The 19,085-nt window shown below is 41.9% G+C and overlaps 1 protein-coding gene across 2 annotated transcripts in view; it reads left to right on the top strand.

Annotated features, from left to right (window-relative positions):
• Positions 1–1,612: 1,612 nt before the first annotated feature.
• The window catches only part of LOC311128359 (AF4/FMR2 family member 1-like), a 73,937-nt gene continuing 56,464 nt past the window's right edge, over positions 1,613–19,085 (top strand). For both annotated transcript variants that reach the window (XM_084160472.1, XM_084160471.1), the window contains exons 1-2: positions 1,613–1,812; positions 11,635–11,752. In XM_084160472.1, the coding sequence (XP_084016598.1) occupies positions 1,796–1,812; positions 11,635–11,752 (135 nt within the window). In that variant the 5' untranslated portion in view covers positions 1,613–1,795. The remainder of the gene's footprint in view (positions 1,813–11,634; positions 11,753–19,085) is intronic.

Here is a 19,085-nt window from a genome sequence, read left to right as displayed (position 1 = left end):
CCACGCCACCTGGTAGGAGCGACCTGCCAGGTAGGATGCAATCCAGGAGTGTGCAGAACCTGAGACGCCCAACCCTGAAAGGGTGGAGAGAAGGATCTGATGGTGCACGGTGTCGAATGCGTCGGATAGATCTAGGAGAATGACAACAGAGGAGAGAGAGTCAGCTTTGGCAGAGCGGAGAGCCTCTGTGACACAAAGGAGAGCGATCTGAGTTGAGTGAGCTGCCTTGAATTAAATGTGATGGCAGGTGCAGTTATGACTGCTGAGAAGAAGTTGAGTGTAGAGGGAAGTAGTGAGGTGAAGAAGGTGAGCGTCAAGTGCAAAAACAGGAATATGTGCTCCAGTAGTTCAGAGATGGAACTTGTTGAGAGTGAGGGTGAAGTACCTGCGGCGAGGATTGCCGAGTTCCGGCCTCGCCCCAAGGATGATAAGGATGATTTTGGCCCAGTGGGAGTGAGATTTGTAGAGAGAATAGATCCTTGCTGTTTGGTTGATCTATATGTGGTGTCAGCTTGGGTGGAGGAGAGGTTGGGGACTGTTGAGTTGGTGAAGGTAACTTGGAGTGTGTTTCCTCCGCTCAGAGGGAGAGGGCGCTCCGGATTACGAGATTAGGGACAAGAATTGTGCTTTGCTCTCCGGAACTGAAAGGAGTGATAACGGGTGTGGCATTAAGTGTTGAGGAGGAGCAGATTCCCGGTGTCCGCCGCTTAATGAGATGTAGATCCAGTGGGGAAATGAATAAGACATTATCTGTCATGCTGAGTTTTGATGCGGAGTCTGTACCAGATAAGGTCAAGGTAGGAAGTGTCAGTTATCCCGTGAGAGTTTATATTCCAAAATATTAAATGTTTTAGGTGTCAAGGTTATGGGCATATTGCAGCAGTGTGTAGGAGGGAGATGCCTAGATGTGAGAAGTATGCAGGAGGGCATGAGATTAAGGAATGTGTGGTATCGGTGGAGAAAGTTGTGTGTGTTAGTTGTGGGGGTAATCATGGGGCTGGAGATCGGAGGTGTCCGGTGAGAGAAAGGCAGATTGAGGTTGCCAGGGTTAGAGTAGTACAGAAAGTGTTGTATGCCGAAGCAGTGAAGAGAGTGGTAGAAGAAGATGGGTACAGGGTGAAGGGTCCTGAGAGCATTCCTGTGAGTAGGCAGAGATCAAGAGAGAGTGATGGGAAGAATATGTGCTTCAGTAAGGTGGGCTTTTTAGCATTTATAGCCATGGTTGTTAATTCTACTGCAGAAATGAATCGGAAGTCACAGAAAATAGAGGTTGTAGTGGCAGCGGCAGAGAAGTACTTGGGATTGCGAAGATTTACTGCAGAACAGCTGCAGGGGGTGCAGTGGTAGTGATATGTCCTCTCAGACCATTGGTCTGGAGTAGGACTAGGTAGGGTTAAATAGTGGAATGGGTGGTGTTATTTTTTTTGAGAGGGCTTTTTCCAAATTTTATATGATTGTATCGAAGAATATAATGTAGGTAGGCTGTGAATGGTCTCACACACCATTACAGTAGATGGCGGTGTATGCACGTAAAAGTTGGATGCGATCCGCCAACCAAAACCCAAAGAAAAAGAAGAAGAAATCCGTGACCCGGAAGTACATTGTTATTTTTGCTTGCTTCACAGCGATTACTGTTAGTAGCAGAGAACTATGAAATAACACATTATTGACAGTTATTTAAAGAATTCGATTGCATTTGACTGGTACACAATGTAATCAAGAGGGGAGGTTATCCAATCACGGATAGTCAGAAACACATGGCAAGCAACTTGAAATTTAGTTTTTGAGGCGCACCATGGCAGCTCGCTCAAGGTAAGCAGAGAACGATAACGTTAGCTAGCCTACGAGCTAGCTAGGTCAATCAATTTACACAGCATAGCTAGCAAACTAAGAAAATACGCTAGTCCGAAAGTTGAGTTTTGGCATGTTATTTTGGTAACTACGTTTGGATGTAGCTAGAGAGCCTTGTAAAATTAAACGGAGTTTGTCAAAGTTATTTACCAGTTAAACGTAATAAAACTATGGTAACGCAGTTACCATACAGTTAGGTGGAATCAGCTGGAATTACTGCTCACCACAGCTGTGTTGTGTGATTTAGTTAGCAAGCTTGTGCCATTTCTAACCAGCTGATCGACGATATTCCGTGTATGCTTAGATAACTAGGTAGCTAGTTAGCTCACAATCTTATCGGCTAACGTTAACTTCAAAACATACCATCGTATTTCAAATAACAGTACGTTAGTTTACTAACTAACAACAATAGTTTGGATAGCTACTGTTAACTACAATAACTGCCCATTCACGTTAGCTAGCTACGTTATGTAATTAACGTGTGGTCCTGCGAGTTTGAATTAGCTATCTGTTTGACATTAATTTAGCTGCTAGTTAGGCAATTCATTAGCAACTCAACTGGCTGGCTAGCTAGATAGATAGTCAGTGTCAGATGGAAATAATATGTTAGAGATGGATGGATGCCTATCTAACTCTTACTGTATCTAGCAGTTCGTATGTTGTTATAGCTAACTACGTTAGCTAGCTGTTGTGGATTAACCTGATACTAGCTAATAGCTAGGTAACGTTAACCGTAGTTCAACGTTTTACAGAATAACCAGTGTAGTTACATTAAATCAATCCTTGTTGACTATATATATTTAAAAAAAAACTTGCTAACCAGGAAGATTGAATATGGCGACTAGCTAGCTACGCCTCTTGCGCATGAACAGCTGATTGGCTTTTTACAGAGGTCTCAAATGTAAACATTTCCCCAACCTGTTTGTTTCGCAATAAAGCCCATTGCCCCAAACTCAGGGAAAGGAAGGAATGCAAGTTAATTGCCCATTCATTGTACGTTTCTAGCAATCTTTGAAGATAATCAGTAACTTTGAATATTAGGATTGAGATTAATAACAAGCGATGCTCTGAGTCACTCGGTGTCACAACACTGACCTCAAAACAGGAGTTCACATAATATTCACAAAGCACACCCGTGTTTGGGTTCATGAAAGTTAAATTGGTCTACTTGCTTTGTTATGGCATTGGATCTGTCTACTGGAATAAATATTGTAGCCAGCTGATGTCTGCTCATGAAGCTAAACCTAAAGGTGTGTAGGCCAGGAGAACTAGCCTACTAGCTTGGGCTATGACATATCAGTATCACAATGTTTTTCCATGGCAAAAACGAAAACAGGAAGCAGACAGCTCTTTGGTCCTTTAAAAAAATCCTGCTGTATGTACAATATTGTGTGATATAGTTTGGGAAATAAATAAAAGTGACTCTGGATGACATGTTTGTTTCCAACATTAGGGATGGTTTCCTAAAGAAGTTAAATCTGCTTCATGTTTTGTTACCTTGCCACGATACTAACAAGTATGGCGATACTGGTATCGTCTAGGGATGTGCATCTCTCTTTACAATCACGATTCAATACGCATCTAGATACATGGGCTCTGACACGATGCAGGAACGATACTTTTATTTTGAAAGGATGATTCGGTGCGATTTGATTAGTCAGGAGCTGAGCTGAATCTGTCTGAGCTGAGTGGCCCTGTCTGTGTGTGAGCTGAGCCGCTACCACTATCAGATTAGGGGGGGGGGGGGGGCGTGGGCTGTTTGTTTTTGGCCCCCCATTTAATAAAAATCTGAAATCCTCATCACCCACTGATTAACTTGTCATGTAGCAGATTAAAATATTTTGTGCTAGTAATACGCCAATTTTAGCTATGACATACATAGCCAATTAATATATAAGACCGTTTAGGACCCCCCCCCCCCCCCCCCCGTCTCAAAAGCAAACTGGAACTTTCTTTACAGAGGAGAGCTGCTTTTTCTGAAATTTCAACTTTACCTTGTTCATGTAAAAATGACCAAATGCACCGACTGTTTAACACAGAACTACAATTTCCCCCCCCTAAATTTAACCTGGCAATCGGAAAGCCCCAATCAGGAGTAAGATGTGCAATCAGCAAGATGTGAGTTGTGTCCACTCCAGTAGCCTACACAGCTCCGCTGGTAAAACACAACATTGGTTGTTCCTCAATTAATAAAGCCTATGATTTAATATTGCGAAAGCCATTTTACAAACATCTGAATGCTAAAGGTGCAGCACAGATGTAGCCTACAAATATTAGAACGGGGATAGGGCAGGTCTACCTCATTGGCGCGAGCAGCTGCCTCTCCCGCACTGTTCGCAATTTTTTTTATCTGACTTGCATGCATAAAAGTTTGATAGGTTGAAGGAGAGGACGCATCAATTCAGTCAACAGATTAGTGGTATTTTCTGAATAATGCAGAAAAAAATGAGTAAACTTTAGTGAACCGGCTAACGTTTTAAATTGGTTTTCTTACCGATGCATGCTTCATTTGGATCGGTTTGGGCTCCCGCGAACCGACACACTCGCACCTTATTAACATTTGAACCAGAGACCGATGCACATCAGTGAATCTCGTCCCAACCCTACAAGTAGCCCATTATTTGCTTCTGAAAGAATGTAGCTAGTTGGGCTTAGATATCAAGCCAGTGGTTTCTCCAATCTAGTAGCCTACTTCCTTAAAATCTAGACTAGATAAAAATAAATGCTGTTGCCACCTTGCAACTCAAAAATAAATCTTTATTGAAACAAACTTCCATTGTGTTTACCATTGGTGCCTGAATATCTTTTCACCTCCTCCAATCTATACTATAGTCGGTGGGTTCTGAGTAGCCTAATGATACAGGGGAATGAGTCTGTGTCCCTGCTCCACTCATCTCAAAGCCCTTCTCTTGAATGGAGGCTAGTGTGCTGCTGTTACAGAAAGTCCTGCGCCTCCTATAAAACTAAAAGCCTGCCATATCCCACTTGTGTGGTTTGAAGGAATTTCTGTGCAGACGCCTGCCAAAGTTCTGCCTGTAGGCCTAAGCTAGTATGCAGTTTGCATTTTACTGTCATGCAGACATTGGTCTCGTGCATTGTTGTGCTATAGGCCTACATTTTTTTGTAACTTTAGGCTCATTCTTGCATCCCTTCTGAAAAGCCAGGCACTACACATAGGCTGCATCTATTTTTTTGTTTTGTTTTTTTATATTATTTTTGGGAGGTCTGGTGACCATTTTACATTTACGTCATTTAGCAGACGCTCTTATCCAGAGCGACTTACAGTTAGTGAGTGCATACATTTTCATATCTATGGGTTGGATGGATATAGAAGTAGGCCTAGCTCTCAGGAATTACCCAGCTAGTCCTTGGTCTGGTGTTTTCATGTGCCTTCCTCATGTATGACAGGGAGCAGAGATATGAGGAGGGTAATAATTAGTACCACTACATATTTTCAAGCATAGTGGTGGCTGCATCATGTTATGGGTATTCTTGTAATCGTTAAGGACGGGAGTTTTTCAGGATAAAAAATGAACGGAATGGAGCTAAGCACTACTTTCCACCAGACACTGGGAGATGAATTCACCTTTCAGCAGACAATAACCTAAAACACAAGGCCAAATCTGCAATGGAGTTGCTTACCAAGAAGACAGTGAATTTTCCTGAGTGTCTGAGTTACAGTTTTGACTTAAATCTGCTTAAAAATCTATGGCAAGACCTGAAAAATGGTTGTCTAACAATGATCAACAACCTATTTGACAGAGCTTGAAGAATTTTGAAAATAAGAATGAGCAAATGTTGCACAATCCAGGTGTGGAAAGCTCTAAGAGACTTACCTTGAAAGACTCACATATTTAATTGCTTCCGAAGTATTGACTCAGGGATGTGAATACTTATGTATACTGTGAATACTTATGTAAATGAGATATTTCTATATTTTATTTTCAATAAATCAAAAATAATCTGCATGTTTTCACTGTCATTATGGGTGAGAGGGGGAAAAAAAAGGTATTTGATCCATTTTGAATTCAGGCTGTAACTCAACAAAATGTAGAATACATCAAAGGGTATGAATACTTTCTGAAGGCACTGTACCATATACCGGGGTATTTGGAAAAAGCCACCGGATGGTTTTTCAATACTGTCAACTATTTATTTGACGTTTTTCAATACATTTGAATAATTGCAGCTACTTTTTAACTTAATACCTGCAGTCAACTTGTGCAATATGTTAGATAAAGCAGATTTGTGTTCTTAATTTCACCTGTCACATTATTTTACATTATGAAGCTTACAAAAGTTACCTACAACAGTTGAGCCAGTCAAATGTGTATTTAATGGAATATACACCTGGAATGCATTTCAATTAACAGGTGTACCTTGTTAAAAGTTAATTTGTGGAATTTCTTTCCTTAATGCATTTGGGCCAATCAGTTGTGTTGTGACAGAAGATAGCCCTATTTGGTAAAAGACCAAGTCCATATTATGGCAAAAACAGCTCAAATAAGCAAAGAGAAACGACAGTCCTCCATTACTTTAAGGCATAAAGGTCAGTCAATGCAGAACATTTCAAGAACTTTGAAAGTTTCTTCAAGTGCAGTCGCAAAAACCATCAAGATCTATGATGGAACTGGCTCTCATGAGGACCGCTACAGGAATGGAAGACTCAGATTTACCTCCACTGAAGAGGATAAGTTCATTAGAATTAACAGCCCCAGAAATTGCAGCCTAAATAAATGCTTCACAGAGTTCAAGTAACAGACACATCTCAACATCAACTGTTCAGAGGAGACTGTGTGAATCAGGCCTTCATGGTCGAATTGCTGCAAATAAAACACTACTAAAGGACACCAATAAGAAGTAGAGACCTGCTTGGGCCAAGAAACACCAGCAATGGACATTAGACCGGTGGAAATTTGTCCTTTGGTCTGGAGGCCAAATTTGAGATTTTTGGTTCGAACTGCCGTGTCTTTGTGACGCGGTGTGGGTGAACGGATGATCTCTGCATGTGTATTTCCCACGTAAAGCATGGAGGAGGAGGTGTTATGGTGTGGGGGTGCTTTTCTGGTGACACTGTCTGTGATTTATTTAGAATTTAAGGCACACTTAACCAGCATGGCTACCACAGCATTCTGCAGTGACACGCCATCCCATCTGGTTTGGGCTTAGTGGGACTATCATTTGTTTTTCAACAGGACAATCACCCAACACACCTCCAGACTGTGTAAGGGCTATTTGACCAAGAAGGAGAGTGATGGAATGCTGCATCAGATGACCTGGCCTCCACAATCACCCGACCTCAACCAAATTGAGATGGTTTGGGATGAGTCGGACCACAGAGTGAGGGAAAAGCAGCCAACAAGTGCTCAGCATATGTGGGAACATCTTCAAGACTGTTGGAAAGGATTCCAGGTGAAGCTGGTTGAGAGAATGCCAAGAGTGTGCAAAACTGTCAAGGCAAAGGATGGCTATTTGAAGAATCTCAAATATAAAATATATTTTGATTTGTTTAACACTTTTTTGGTTACTACAATGTTCCATGTGTTATTTCATAGTTTTAATGTCTTCACTATTATTCTACAATATAGAAAATAATAAAAATAAAGAAAAACCCTTGAATGAGTAGGTGTTCTAAAACATTTGACCAGTAGTGAATGCTAATTGGCCCACAACTCCACCTATACAACAACATAGGCCTAGGACTATACACATCCTACACAGGGTTCATATGGACAGTGGCAAGTAAAATTCAAGGACATTCATGGACTTTTTCAAGCACTCAATTGTCATTTTTTTAAGGACCTCAATGTTATACAATTGTATAGCATGCAAATAGTGTACAAAAATTACCACTTTAAGAATAATGGATCACTTTAAGAATAATGAATTTGACAAATCTGACCATAATTCTATCCTCCTGATTCCTGCTTACAAGAAAAAACTAAAGCAGGAAGTACCAGTGACTCGCTCAATACGGATGTGGTCAGATGACGTGGTTGCTACGCTACAAGACTGTTTTGCTAGCACAGACTGGAATATGTTCCGGGATTCATCCAATGGCATTGAGGAGAATACCACCTCAGTCACCGGCTTCATCAATAAGTGCATCGAAGACGTCGTCCCCACAGTGACCGTACGTACATATCCCAACCAGAAGCCATGGATTACAGGAAACATCCACACCGAGCTAAAGTCTAGAGCCGCTAATCCGGACGCTTATAAGAAATCCATCTATGCCCTCAGACGAACCATCAAACAGGCAAAGCGTCAATACAGGACTAAGATTGAATCCTACTACACCGGCTCTGACGCTCGTAGAATGTGGCAGGGCTTGCAAACTATTACGGACTACAAAGGGAACCAGCCGTGAGCTGCCCAGTGACGCGAGTGTACCAGACGAACTAAATGCCTTTTAGGCAAACAACACTGAAGCATGCATGAGAGCACCAGCTGTTCCGGACGACTGTGTTATCATGCTCTCCGTAGCCAATGTGAGCAAGACCTTTAAACAGGTCAACATTCACAAGGCCGCGGGGCCAGACGGATTACCAGGACGTGTACTCAGAGCATGCACGGACCAACTGGCAAGTATCTTCACTGACATTTTCAACCTTTCCCTGACCGAGTCTGTAATACCTACATGTTTCAACAAACTATCATGGTCCAAACACACCAAGACAGTCGTTAAGAGGGCACAACAACACCTTTTCCCCCTCAGCAGACTGAAAAGATTTGGCATGGGTCCCCATATCCTCAAAAAGTTCTAACAACTGCACCATCGAGAGCATCCTGACTGGTATGGCAGCTGTTCGGTATCCGACCGTAAGGCGCTACAGAGGGTTGCACGTACAGCCCAGTACATCACTGGGGCCAAGCTTCCTGCCATCCAGGACCTACAGTTGAAGTCGGAAGTTTACATACACTTAGGTTGGAGTCATTATAACTTGTTTTTCAACCTCTCCACAAATTTCTTGTTAACAAACTATAGTTTTGGCAAGTCGGTTAGGACATCTACTTTGAGCATGACACAAGCAATTTTTCCAACAATTGTTTACAGACAGATTATTTCACTTATAATTCACTGAAATACAATTCCAATGGGTCTGAAGTTTACATACACTAAGTTGACTGTGCCTTTAAACCGCTTGGGGGGCCAGTATGTAAAAATAATGTATGCACTCACAAACTGTAAGTCGCTCTGGATAAGAGCGTCTGCTAAATGATGTAAATGGAAATGGAAAATTTCAGAAAATTATGTCATTATGTCATGACTTTAGAAGCTTCTGATAGGCTAATTGACATAATTTGAGTCAATTGGAGGTGTACCTGTGGATGTATTTCAAGGCCTACCTTCAAACTCAGTGCCTCTTTGCTTGACATCATGGGAAAAGCAAAAGAAATCAGCTAAGACCTCAGATAAAAAAATTGTAGACCTCCACAAGTCTGGTTCATCCTTGGGAGCAATTTCCAAACGCCTGAAGGTACCACGTTCATCTGTACAAACAATAGTATGCAAGTATAAACACCATGGGACCACGCAGCCGTCATACCGCTCAGGAAGGAGACGCGTTCTGTCTCCTGGAGATGAACGTACTTTGGTGCGAAAAGTGCAAATCAATCCCATATCAACATCAAAGGACCTTGTGAAGATGCTGGAGGAAACGGGTACAAAAGTATCTATATCCACAGTAAAACGAGTCCTATAGCTCAGCAAGGAAGAAGCCACTGCTCCAAAACCGCCATAAAAAATGCCAAACTACGGTTTGCAACTGCAAATGGGGACAAAGATCGTACTTTTTGGAGAAATGTCCTCTGGTCTGATGACCATTGCATCGCAGTGCTAGCTGTGCCACTAGAGATCCTGGTTCGAATCCAGGCCCTGTCTTAACCGGCCGCGACAGCGAGACCTATGGGGCGGCGCACAATTGGCCCAGCGTCGTCCAGGGTAGGGGAGGGAATGGCCGGCAGGGATGTAGCTCAGTTGGTAGAGCATGGCGTTTGCAATGCCAGGGTTGTGGGTTCGATTCCCACGGGGGGGGGGCAGTATGAAAAATACAAAAATAATGTATGCACTCACTAACTGTAAGTCGCTCTGGATAAGAGCGTCTGCTAAATGACTAAAATGTAAATGTAAAATGTTATGTTTGGAGGAAAAAGGGGGATGCTTGCAAGCCAAAGAACACCATCCCAACCGTGAAGCACAGGGGTGGCAGCATAATGCTGTGGGGGTGCTTTGCTGCAGGAGGGACTGGTGCACTTCACAAAATAGATGGCATCATGAGGAAGGAACATTATGTGGATATATTGAAGCAACATCTCAAGACATCAGTCAGGAAGTTAAAGCTTGGTCGCAAATGGGTCTTCCAAATGTACAATGACCCCAAGCATACTTCCAAAGTTGTGGCAAAATGGTTAAGGACAACAAAGTCAAGGTATTGGAGTGGCCATCACAAAGCCCTGACCTCAATCCTATAGAAAATATGGGCAGAACTGAAAAAGCGTGTGCGAGCAAGGAGGCCTACAAACCTGACTCAGTTACACCAGCTCTGTCAGGAGGAATGGGCCAAAATTCACCCAACTTATTGTTGGAAGCTTGTGGAAGGCTACCCAAAATGTTCAATTGAAGCGGTGGGAAACAAACTAAAGTGGCCACATCTCTCACAAAAACAGATCAAAAATAAAATCACTGCTAATTATAAGGTAGCGGGAGAATGACATTCGGTAGTTACTAGCTATGCTTGTATAACTCTGAGCTGGATTTGCCGGTCTTTGCAATTTAGTTTTAGTTTTTGCTCGTTAGCATTTGGCTAATAGCGTCTGTGTGAATTCGCTATTACTTGTGCTAATTTTGTTAGCATTTTGGTAATAGAAGCCAAATGGGCTGTTTTGTTGTTGTGATATTTTTGGGCTTGTATGAAAATCTGGATACCGCCCAAGCCTATATAATTTACACTTAAAATCATGTTTCAGCCGTTTATTAGCACGCCGGTCATCACTGTAAACACTTTTCAATGCAGCCTTATTGTATGTCTGCTTTGACCTCCCCTGAGCTGCTGTAGACGCAATCAGCTCTACTGTGGTGGCTTAACTCCTACTACCATACCTAGGCTAATTAGTTTGAATCACTTTCTTTGATTGGATAGGATTAGGAAGGTCTGCTAGGGTTATGAAACTTGTTCCAGAAATTCAGTGGCAAGTTGTAAACAAAGACTACACAAAATCTGAGTGCTGTTCAGAAAGAACCTGGGTAGTTTCTCTTAACTTTCTGTGCTGGCTGGCTTGGTACTTCGACCAGTCTCAATGATATTTGATCAACTGTCTTGAACATTTTCTTAACTAGGCCACCTCACTTGTCTTGTTGCCATGGAAGATTCAAGGGGGATTTTGAGAAAGTGCTCTAATCTGGGAAGCTCTAAAGTCACATGATGCAGAGCAAGACGGTTGTTGGCAGTAAAAAATATGTTTTATTGTCGCATACACCAGATAGGTGCAGTGAAATGTGTTGTTTTACATGCTCAGCCATAGTAGTACGGCGCTCCTGGAGCAAATTAGGGTTAAGTGCCTTGCAAATCGCCCAAATCACCCTTCCGCCCTAAATTGAAGCTACAGCCAAGTTCTCAGGCTAGGTCTGTACTCGGACCAACTCGGACTTCTGTGTAAATCATATTGATGTCTACAGAAATTCAGACTTGCGCACAAATGTCAAGTTATGATTTGGCCCATGACTGAACACTGGTGCCGATTTTACATCCTGTGTGTGTGTGTCTGTCTGATTCACTGCAGCTACAATGAAGAGAGGAATCTCCTTCGCATCCGAGAGTGGGAGCGGCGGAACCAGGAAGCCCTCCAGGAGAAGGAGTTCTACCAGGAAAACGTTCCCCTCTTTGGGGAACCCTACAAGGTGAGTTTGGTTCCTGTTTACCTCTAGGCTTGTGTCCTCCTGCAGTTCTAATAACCATGTGGAACTGGGTGCTATTTTCATTGCTGTTTGCTCTTAAGAGAGGTGTTGTGAACCTGACTCCAACCTTTTATTAGAAACTCTTCAAAACTTCTTGTTGATGTTGCTCAGGAAATGGTGACCTGCATGTATACCCCAATGTGGCCGATGTCTAGTTACTACTGAAGTATAGGCTAGCTCCAGGTTCACGGCAGTTCTCGCCTTTCTCCTCTACTGTAACTTCCTAGCAGGGTTGTGTGATATTTGGGGAGACCTCTTCTATGATATGATACTCCAAATATCGCGATATCCGATATAACCGGTTTGCGCAGTTAATGAATAAATCATTCCAGACTGCAATTTTTATGCTTATTTACAATATTATAGTTGTATTCTCATCAAATTATCTATGTGTCGTGAAAAAATAAGGCTTAGTTAATTTATTTAATCTTCATTTTTAAGATATTGAAACAGCCTAACTGATAAAACTGCACAGTTTTGATTTGTACAATTGGCCCAGCATCGTCCAGGGTAGGGGAGGGAATGGCCGGCAGGGATGTAGCTCAGTTGATAGAGCATGGCGTTTGCAACGCCAGGGTTGCGGGTTCGATTCCCACGGGGGGGAAGTATAAAAAAAATATGTATTCACTAACTGTAAGTCGCTCTGGATAAGAGCGTCTGCTAAATGACTAAAATGTAAATGTAAAATGTGAACAGCCATCCAGTCAGTCTTGTCCCTGTACCACCAGAGCATGTCAGCTCCAGCTTGTTATTTAAAGGAACACAGTTAACTAGCTAATTAGGCTCCCTGCAAAATAGGAGGGTGCAGCTTAAAATAATGCAGTGTGGTATGACTTATTTATTTCTGTGTCTGCTCCCGTGCCATGTGCTGGCCTGGCCTCGGCGCCCAGTGGGTCAGCGAGAGAGACTGTGTTTACGTCTCCTGGCTGTCCTGACCTCACAGGGGAGGTGTTGCGTTGTCTGTGTGGTCAGGGAAGTAGGCCCAGGCTTCAGGCATTTCTAAGCAGTCCTTTAAAAACCATTAGGAAATCTAAATTATCGTGAAAATATTAGCCTAGGCTATATCATGTTGCTACTTTAACCTGATAAGCCAAATCAGCATACAGTGGGGAAAAAAAAGTATTTAGTCAGCCACCAATTGTGCAAGTTCTCTCACTTAAAAAGATGAGAGACCTGTAATTTTCATCATATGTACACGTCAACTATGACAGACAAATTGAGAATTTTTTTCTCCAGAAAATCACATTGTGGGATTTTTAATGAATTTATTTGCAAATTATGGTGGAAAATAAGTATTTGGTCACCTACAAACAAGCAAGATTTCTGGCTCTGACAGACCTGTAACTTCTTCTTTAAGAGGCTCCTCTGTCCTCCACTCGTTACCTGTATTAATGGCACCTGTTTGAACTTGTTATCAGTATAAAAGACACCTGTCCACAACCTCAAACAGTCCCACTCCAAACTCCACTATGGCCAAGACCAAAGAGCTGTCAAAGGACACCAGAAATAAAATTGTAGACCTGCACCAGGCTGGGAAGACTGAATCTGCAATAGGTAAGCAGCTTGGTTTGAATAAATCAACTGTGGGAGCAATTATTAGGAAATGGAAGACATACAAGACCACTGATAATCTCCCTCGATCTGGGGCTCCACGCAAGATCTCACCCCGTGGGGTCAAAATGATTACAAGAACGGTGAGCAAAAATCCCAGAACCACACGGGGGGACCTAGTGAATGACCTGCAGAGAGCTGGGACCAAAGTAACAAAGCCTACCATCAGTAACACACTACGCCGCCAGGGACTCAAATCCTGCAGTGCCAGACGTGTCCTCCTGCTTAAGCCAGTACATGTCCAGGCCCGTCTGAAGTTTGCTAGAGTGCATTTGGATGATCCAAAAGAGGATTGGGAGAATGTCATATGGTCAGATGAAACCAAAATAGAACTTTTTGGTAAACTCAACTCGTCGCGTTTGGAGGACAAAGAATGCTGTGTTGCATCCAAAGAACACCATACCTACTGTGAATCATGGGGGTGGAAACATCATGCTTTGGGGCTGTTTTTCTGCAAAGGGACCAGGACGACTGATCCGTGTAAAGGAAAGAATGAATGGGGCCATGTATCGTGAGATTTTGAGTGAAAACCTCCTTCCATCAGCAAGGGCATTGAAGATGAAACGTGGCTGGCTCTTTCAGCATGACAATGATCCCAAACACACCGCCCGGGCAATGAAGGAGTGGCTTCGTAAGAAGTATTTCAAGGTCCTGGAGTGGCCTAGCCAGTCTCCAGATCTCAACCCCATAGAACATCTTTGGAGGGAGTTGAAAGTCCGTGTTGCCCAGCGACAGCCCCAAAACATCACTGCTCTAGAGGAGATCTGCATGGAGGAATGGGCCAAAATACCAGCAACAGTGTGTGAAAACCTTGTGAAGACTTACAGAAAACGTTTGACCTGTGTCATTGCCAACAAAGATTATATAACAAAGTATTGAGAAACTTTTGTTATTGACCAAATACTTATTTTCCACCATAATTTGCAAATAAATTCATTAAAAATCCTACAATGTGATTTTTTGGAAATTTTTTTCTCATTTTGTCTGTCATAGTTGACGTGTACCTATGATGAAAATTACAAGCCTCTCTCATCTTTTTAAGTGGGAGAACTTGCACAATTGGTGGCTGACTAAATACTTTTTTCCCCCACTGTATCAGTCTGGTTTTGTCACTAATTTCATGTATCTGCCTGGCAATTGGGATGTGACAAATGGACACTTGCTTACTGTTAAAACTGCAATTTTATCGGTTTTCTGTTAAAACAATAAGAAAAAATCATACAATCCCACGTCAAATCACAATGCTGAATAATGGTCCTATTACGTATGTATGACCGCTACGGCTTAGCAATAAAATTATATCTACCGCGACCCTTTATAGACACAGAACGCAGCTACAGTAACATGTCGATAGCGACAATTGATAACTTTTCAGATAATTATAAAAAGTACAGCATCAGAAGCGTCTGTACCTTTTCAGACAGTACAATTCTGCTTCGGCATAGAATGTTCTGTATTTTTTCCCGAACGACAAAAAACCTTGATTAATATGCTGCATTTTTTTATTTTTATGGTAGGGTAGCTAGATGTTTTCTTTCTACTAAATGTCTTGGTAAGTCACAGAAAACATTTCTTAACGTTTAAATGGTCATTTGTTTTTCGGTTTTCTGTTAAAACGATTTAAAAAATGTGTAAAATTCGCTGCTGTCAGCAATGGTTTGGGTCTCATGTTGCATCCCTTTCAGATGGTTAAGCATTGCACCTGTACTACCATTACTGTACCTAGGGCTGTGACGGTCACGAAATTCCATCAGCCGGTGATTTTCAAGCAAAAAACTGTTGATCTCACTGTAGTTGACCATAATTGACGTAAACACATTTAGCATCTCCTGGCCTACAAGCCACTGATGCAGACCTTTGGAACATCTACAGTGCCTTCGGAAAGTATTCAGACCCCTTGATTTTTCCCCACATTTTGTTAGGTTACAGCCTTATTCTAAAATGGATTAAATCGTTTTTTTTTCCCCCCTCATCAATCTACACACAATACCCGATAATGACAAAGCAAAAACAGGATTTTGAGAAATTGTTGCTAATTGATTAAATAAAAAATGGATATGTAAATGTCATAAGTATTCAGACCCTTTACTCAGTTCTTTGTTGAAGGACCTTTGGCAGCAATTACACCCTTGAGTCTTCTTGGGTATGACGCTACAAGCTTGGCACACCTGTATTTGGGGAGTTTCTCCCATTCTTCTCTGCAGATCCTCTCAAGCTCTGTCAGGTTGGATGGGGAGCGTTGCTGCACAGCTATTTTCAGGTCTCTCCAGAGATGTTCGATCGGGTTCAGGTCCGGGCTCTGGCTGGGCCACTCAAGGAAATTCAGAGACTTGTCACAAAGCCACTCCTGCGTTGTCTTGGCTGTGTGCTTAGGGTCGTTGTCCTGTTGGAAGGTGAACCTTCGCCCCAGTCTGAGGTCCTGAGCACTCTGGAGCAGGTTTTCATCAAGGATCTCTCTGTACTTTGCGCCGTTCATCTTTTCCTCAATCCTGACTAGTCTCCCAGTCCATGCTACTGAAAAACACCCCCACAGCATGATGCTGCCACCACCATGCTTCATCGTAGGGATGGTGCCAGGTTTCCTCCAGACGTAACGCTTAGCCAAATAGTTGAATCTTGGTTTCATCAGACCAGAGAATCTTGTTTCTCATGGTCTGAGAGTCTTTAGGTGCCTTTTGACAAACTCCAAGCGTGCTCTCATGTGTTTTTTACTGAGGAGTGGCTTCCGTCTGTCCACTCTACCATAAAGGCCTGACTGGTGGAGTGCTGCAGAGATGGTTGTCCTTCTGGAAGGTTTTCCCATCTCCACAGAGGAACTCTAGAGCTCTGTCAGAGTGACCATCGGTTCTTGGTCACTTGATTGCTCAGTTGGGCCAGGTGGCCAGCTCTAGGAAGAGTCTTGGTGGTTCCAAACTTCTTCCACATAAGAATGATGGAGGCCACTGTGTTCCTGGGGACCTTCAATGCTGCAGACATTTTTTGGTACCCTTCCCCAGATCTGTGCCTCGACACAATCCTGTCTCGGAGCTCTACAGACAATTCCTTCGACCTCATGGCTTGGTTTTTGCTCAGACATGCACTGTCAACTGTGGGACCTTATATAGACAGGTGTGTGCCTTTCCAAATCATGACAAATCAATTGAATTTACCACAGGTGGACTCCAATCAAGTTTTAGAAACATCTCAAGGATGATCAATGGCAACAGAATGCACCTGAGCTCAATTTCTAGTCTCATAGCAAAGGGTCTGAATACTAATGTAAATACATATTTTAATTTTTTATATATACATTTGCAAAAATGTCTAAAAACCTGTTTTTGCTTTGTCATTATGCGGTATTGTGTGTCGATTGCTGAGGATTTTATTTATTTAATCAATTTTAGAATAAGGCTGTAACGTAAGACAATGTGAAACATTTCAAGTGGTATGAATACTTTCCGAAGGCACTGTACATTTTAAAAAGGCTAATATTTCCTTGTAATATAGTCTACTCCTTCACAATAAATCCGTTAAATATTTTAGACAGGTCTAAAGAAACATGATATGACGAAAATGTAGTCTTATTTCAGAAGAACAGAATAGCATTTGTCCTGATCTGGCTATGCCATATGGCTGTGGGCTACACTAGTTAATTTAGCAGACACTATTTAGTTAGAATTTTGTGACATTATTTTATAGAATGAAGAATACAATTGAACAAAGCTGAATAAAATAGAAAGTATTTTTTCTCCAAACGATTTGAGGGAGTGCGCACATGCGGCTATATTGTGTTGAGCGGTTAACAAAGAAATAGGTACTCCTATACAGTGAGGGGAAAAAAGTAGTTGATCCCCTGCTGATTTTGTATGTTTGCCCACTGACAAAGACATGATCAGTCTATAATTTTAATGGTAGGTTTATTTGAACAGTGAGAGACAGAATAACAACAAAAAAATCCAGAAAAATGCATGTCAAAAATGTTATCAATTGATTTGCATTTTAATGAGGGAAATAAGTATTTGACCCCTCTGCAAAACATGACTTAGTACTTGGTGGCAAAACCCTTATTGGCAATCAGAGGTTAGACGTTTCTTGTAGTTGGCCACCAGGTTTGCACACATCTCAGGAGGGATTTTGTCCCACTCCTCTTTGCAGATCTTCTCCAAGTCATTAAGGTTTCGAGGCTGATGTTTGGCAACTCGAACCTTCAGCTCCCTCCACAGATTTTCTATGGGATTAAGGTCTGGAGACTGGCTAGGCCACTCCAGGACCTTAATGTGCTTCTTCTTGAGCCACTCCTCACTCACATTACATTTACATTTACGTCATTTAGCAGACGCTCTTATCCAGAGCGACTTACATTATTATTTTCATACCCCCCACATGGCTCTCCATCACGTGATTAGGTTTTCTCACAGGCTACAAGTGAAGACAGACACTTCGGGGACGCAACTGCGTGCTTCCTTATCCAATTCCAAGGTACATGTTGAAGATATTGGAAGAACTGTCCACATTTACTTTTCGTCAGCCAACAAGATGAGTATGCCTAACGAACAGCAATAGCACTAGCCTATGTCAATCTACTATCCCCCGTAGTACAAAAGTTGACCTATTCTGTCTTAGAAATAAATATTCCAAACATAGTCTGGGACAGTTGCGGGATGCAATAGATCCCAAATTAATACAACCACTAGCATCCCAAAAACTTTTTTACGCAATGAGGCTGACGCAACAGATCAGAACGTTTAGCTTAAAATGTGATAAACTATTAGGCTATTTCTTCACATTATAAGCGCAGCTATGCGCACACGGCAGTAAGCTATAAGAAATAATATTTCATTAGCGGGAAAACACCATTATCAAAAGTGACCGCAAATGCGATTATGCATGTCATGTTTTTATTATAAAGGTGCATTTTTTGTGAAAAATTATCTTCCCCAAACTTCAAACTCACGCGCTGCTTATGTATGCCAGTTAGGCTCTACACCCCTTGTAAATCAGATTAATGTGCTTAATTTTAAGAAGTTTTTTGGCCACTTTAGTTGTGATACAAACCTTATCAAAACGTATAGGCCTATGGGCTAGGTTACATGAGTTGTGCGACTATGATTAGAAAAAAACATTGCTTCTTGCCTTACGCTGGGCATCATTCACAAGTGGTAATATATAATTCATAAGTGATAGGCTAATATTGTCACCCATCAGACTATTCTTGATTTAATCTTCTTTACATATACTAAATAATATATGTGAAACATGTCATCGATGCACTTAAATAGCGAATGGAGGACGCTTTTACGTGGTTCATTTTCATGCCAGCCAGGTAGACTGTGCTCCTGTTGTAAAGATAAGTAATGTGCTTAATATTAGAAATGTTGATAAATAAATATAGTAGGCCTAGCCTATAGAAAGCTGATGGGATCCTCTTTTTAATAGAGGTTATCTCTCTGTTTTCTCGCGCAATTGCATAGCCTATAGAAATGTTGCGCAACATGAGCTCATGGGCTCTCATGAAGTGTTTCGATTAGATTTTCGATTACATTTGCATTGATGTCAGAGTGATTAGAGGGACAATAGAGTGCTGAGTACCAGGCAGTTAGCAAGTTTGGTAGGCTTCTAATGACCATCTAGGAGAATACTAATTAACAAAGAGCTGCAGTTAGTTTCAGAATGGGTGGCAAGGAAT

This window comes from Coregonus lavaretus, assembly GCF_964263955.1.
Source record: "Coregonus lavaretus genome assembly, chromosome: 4".
In the NCBI taxonomy this organism is placed as follows: domain Eukaryota; kingdom Metazoa; phylum Chordata; class Actinopteri; order Salmoniformes; family Salmonidae; genus Coregonus; species Coregonus lavaretus.
This window is presented reverse-complemented; position numbering and strand designations above follow the sequence as displayed.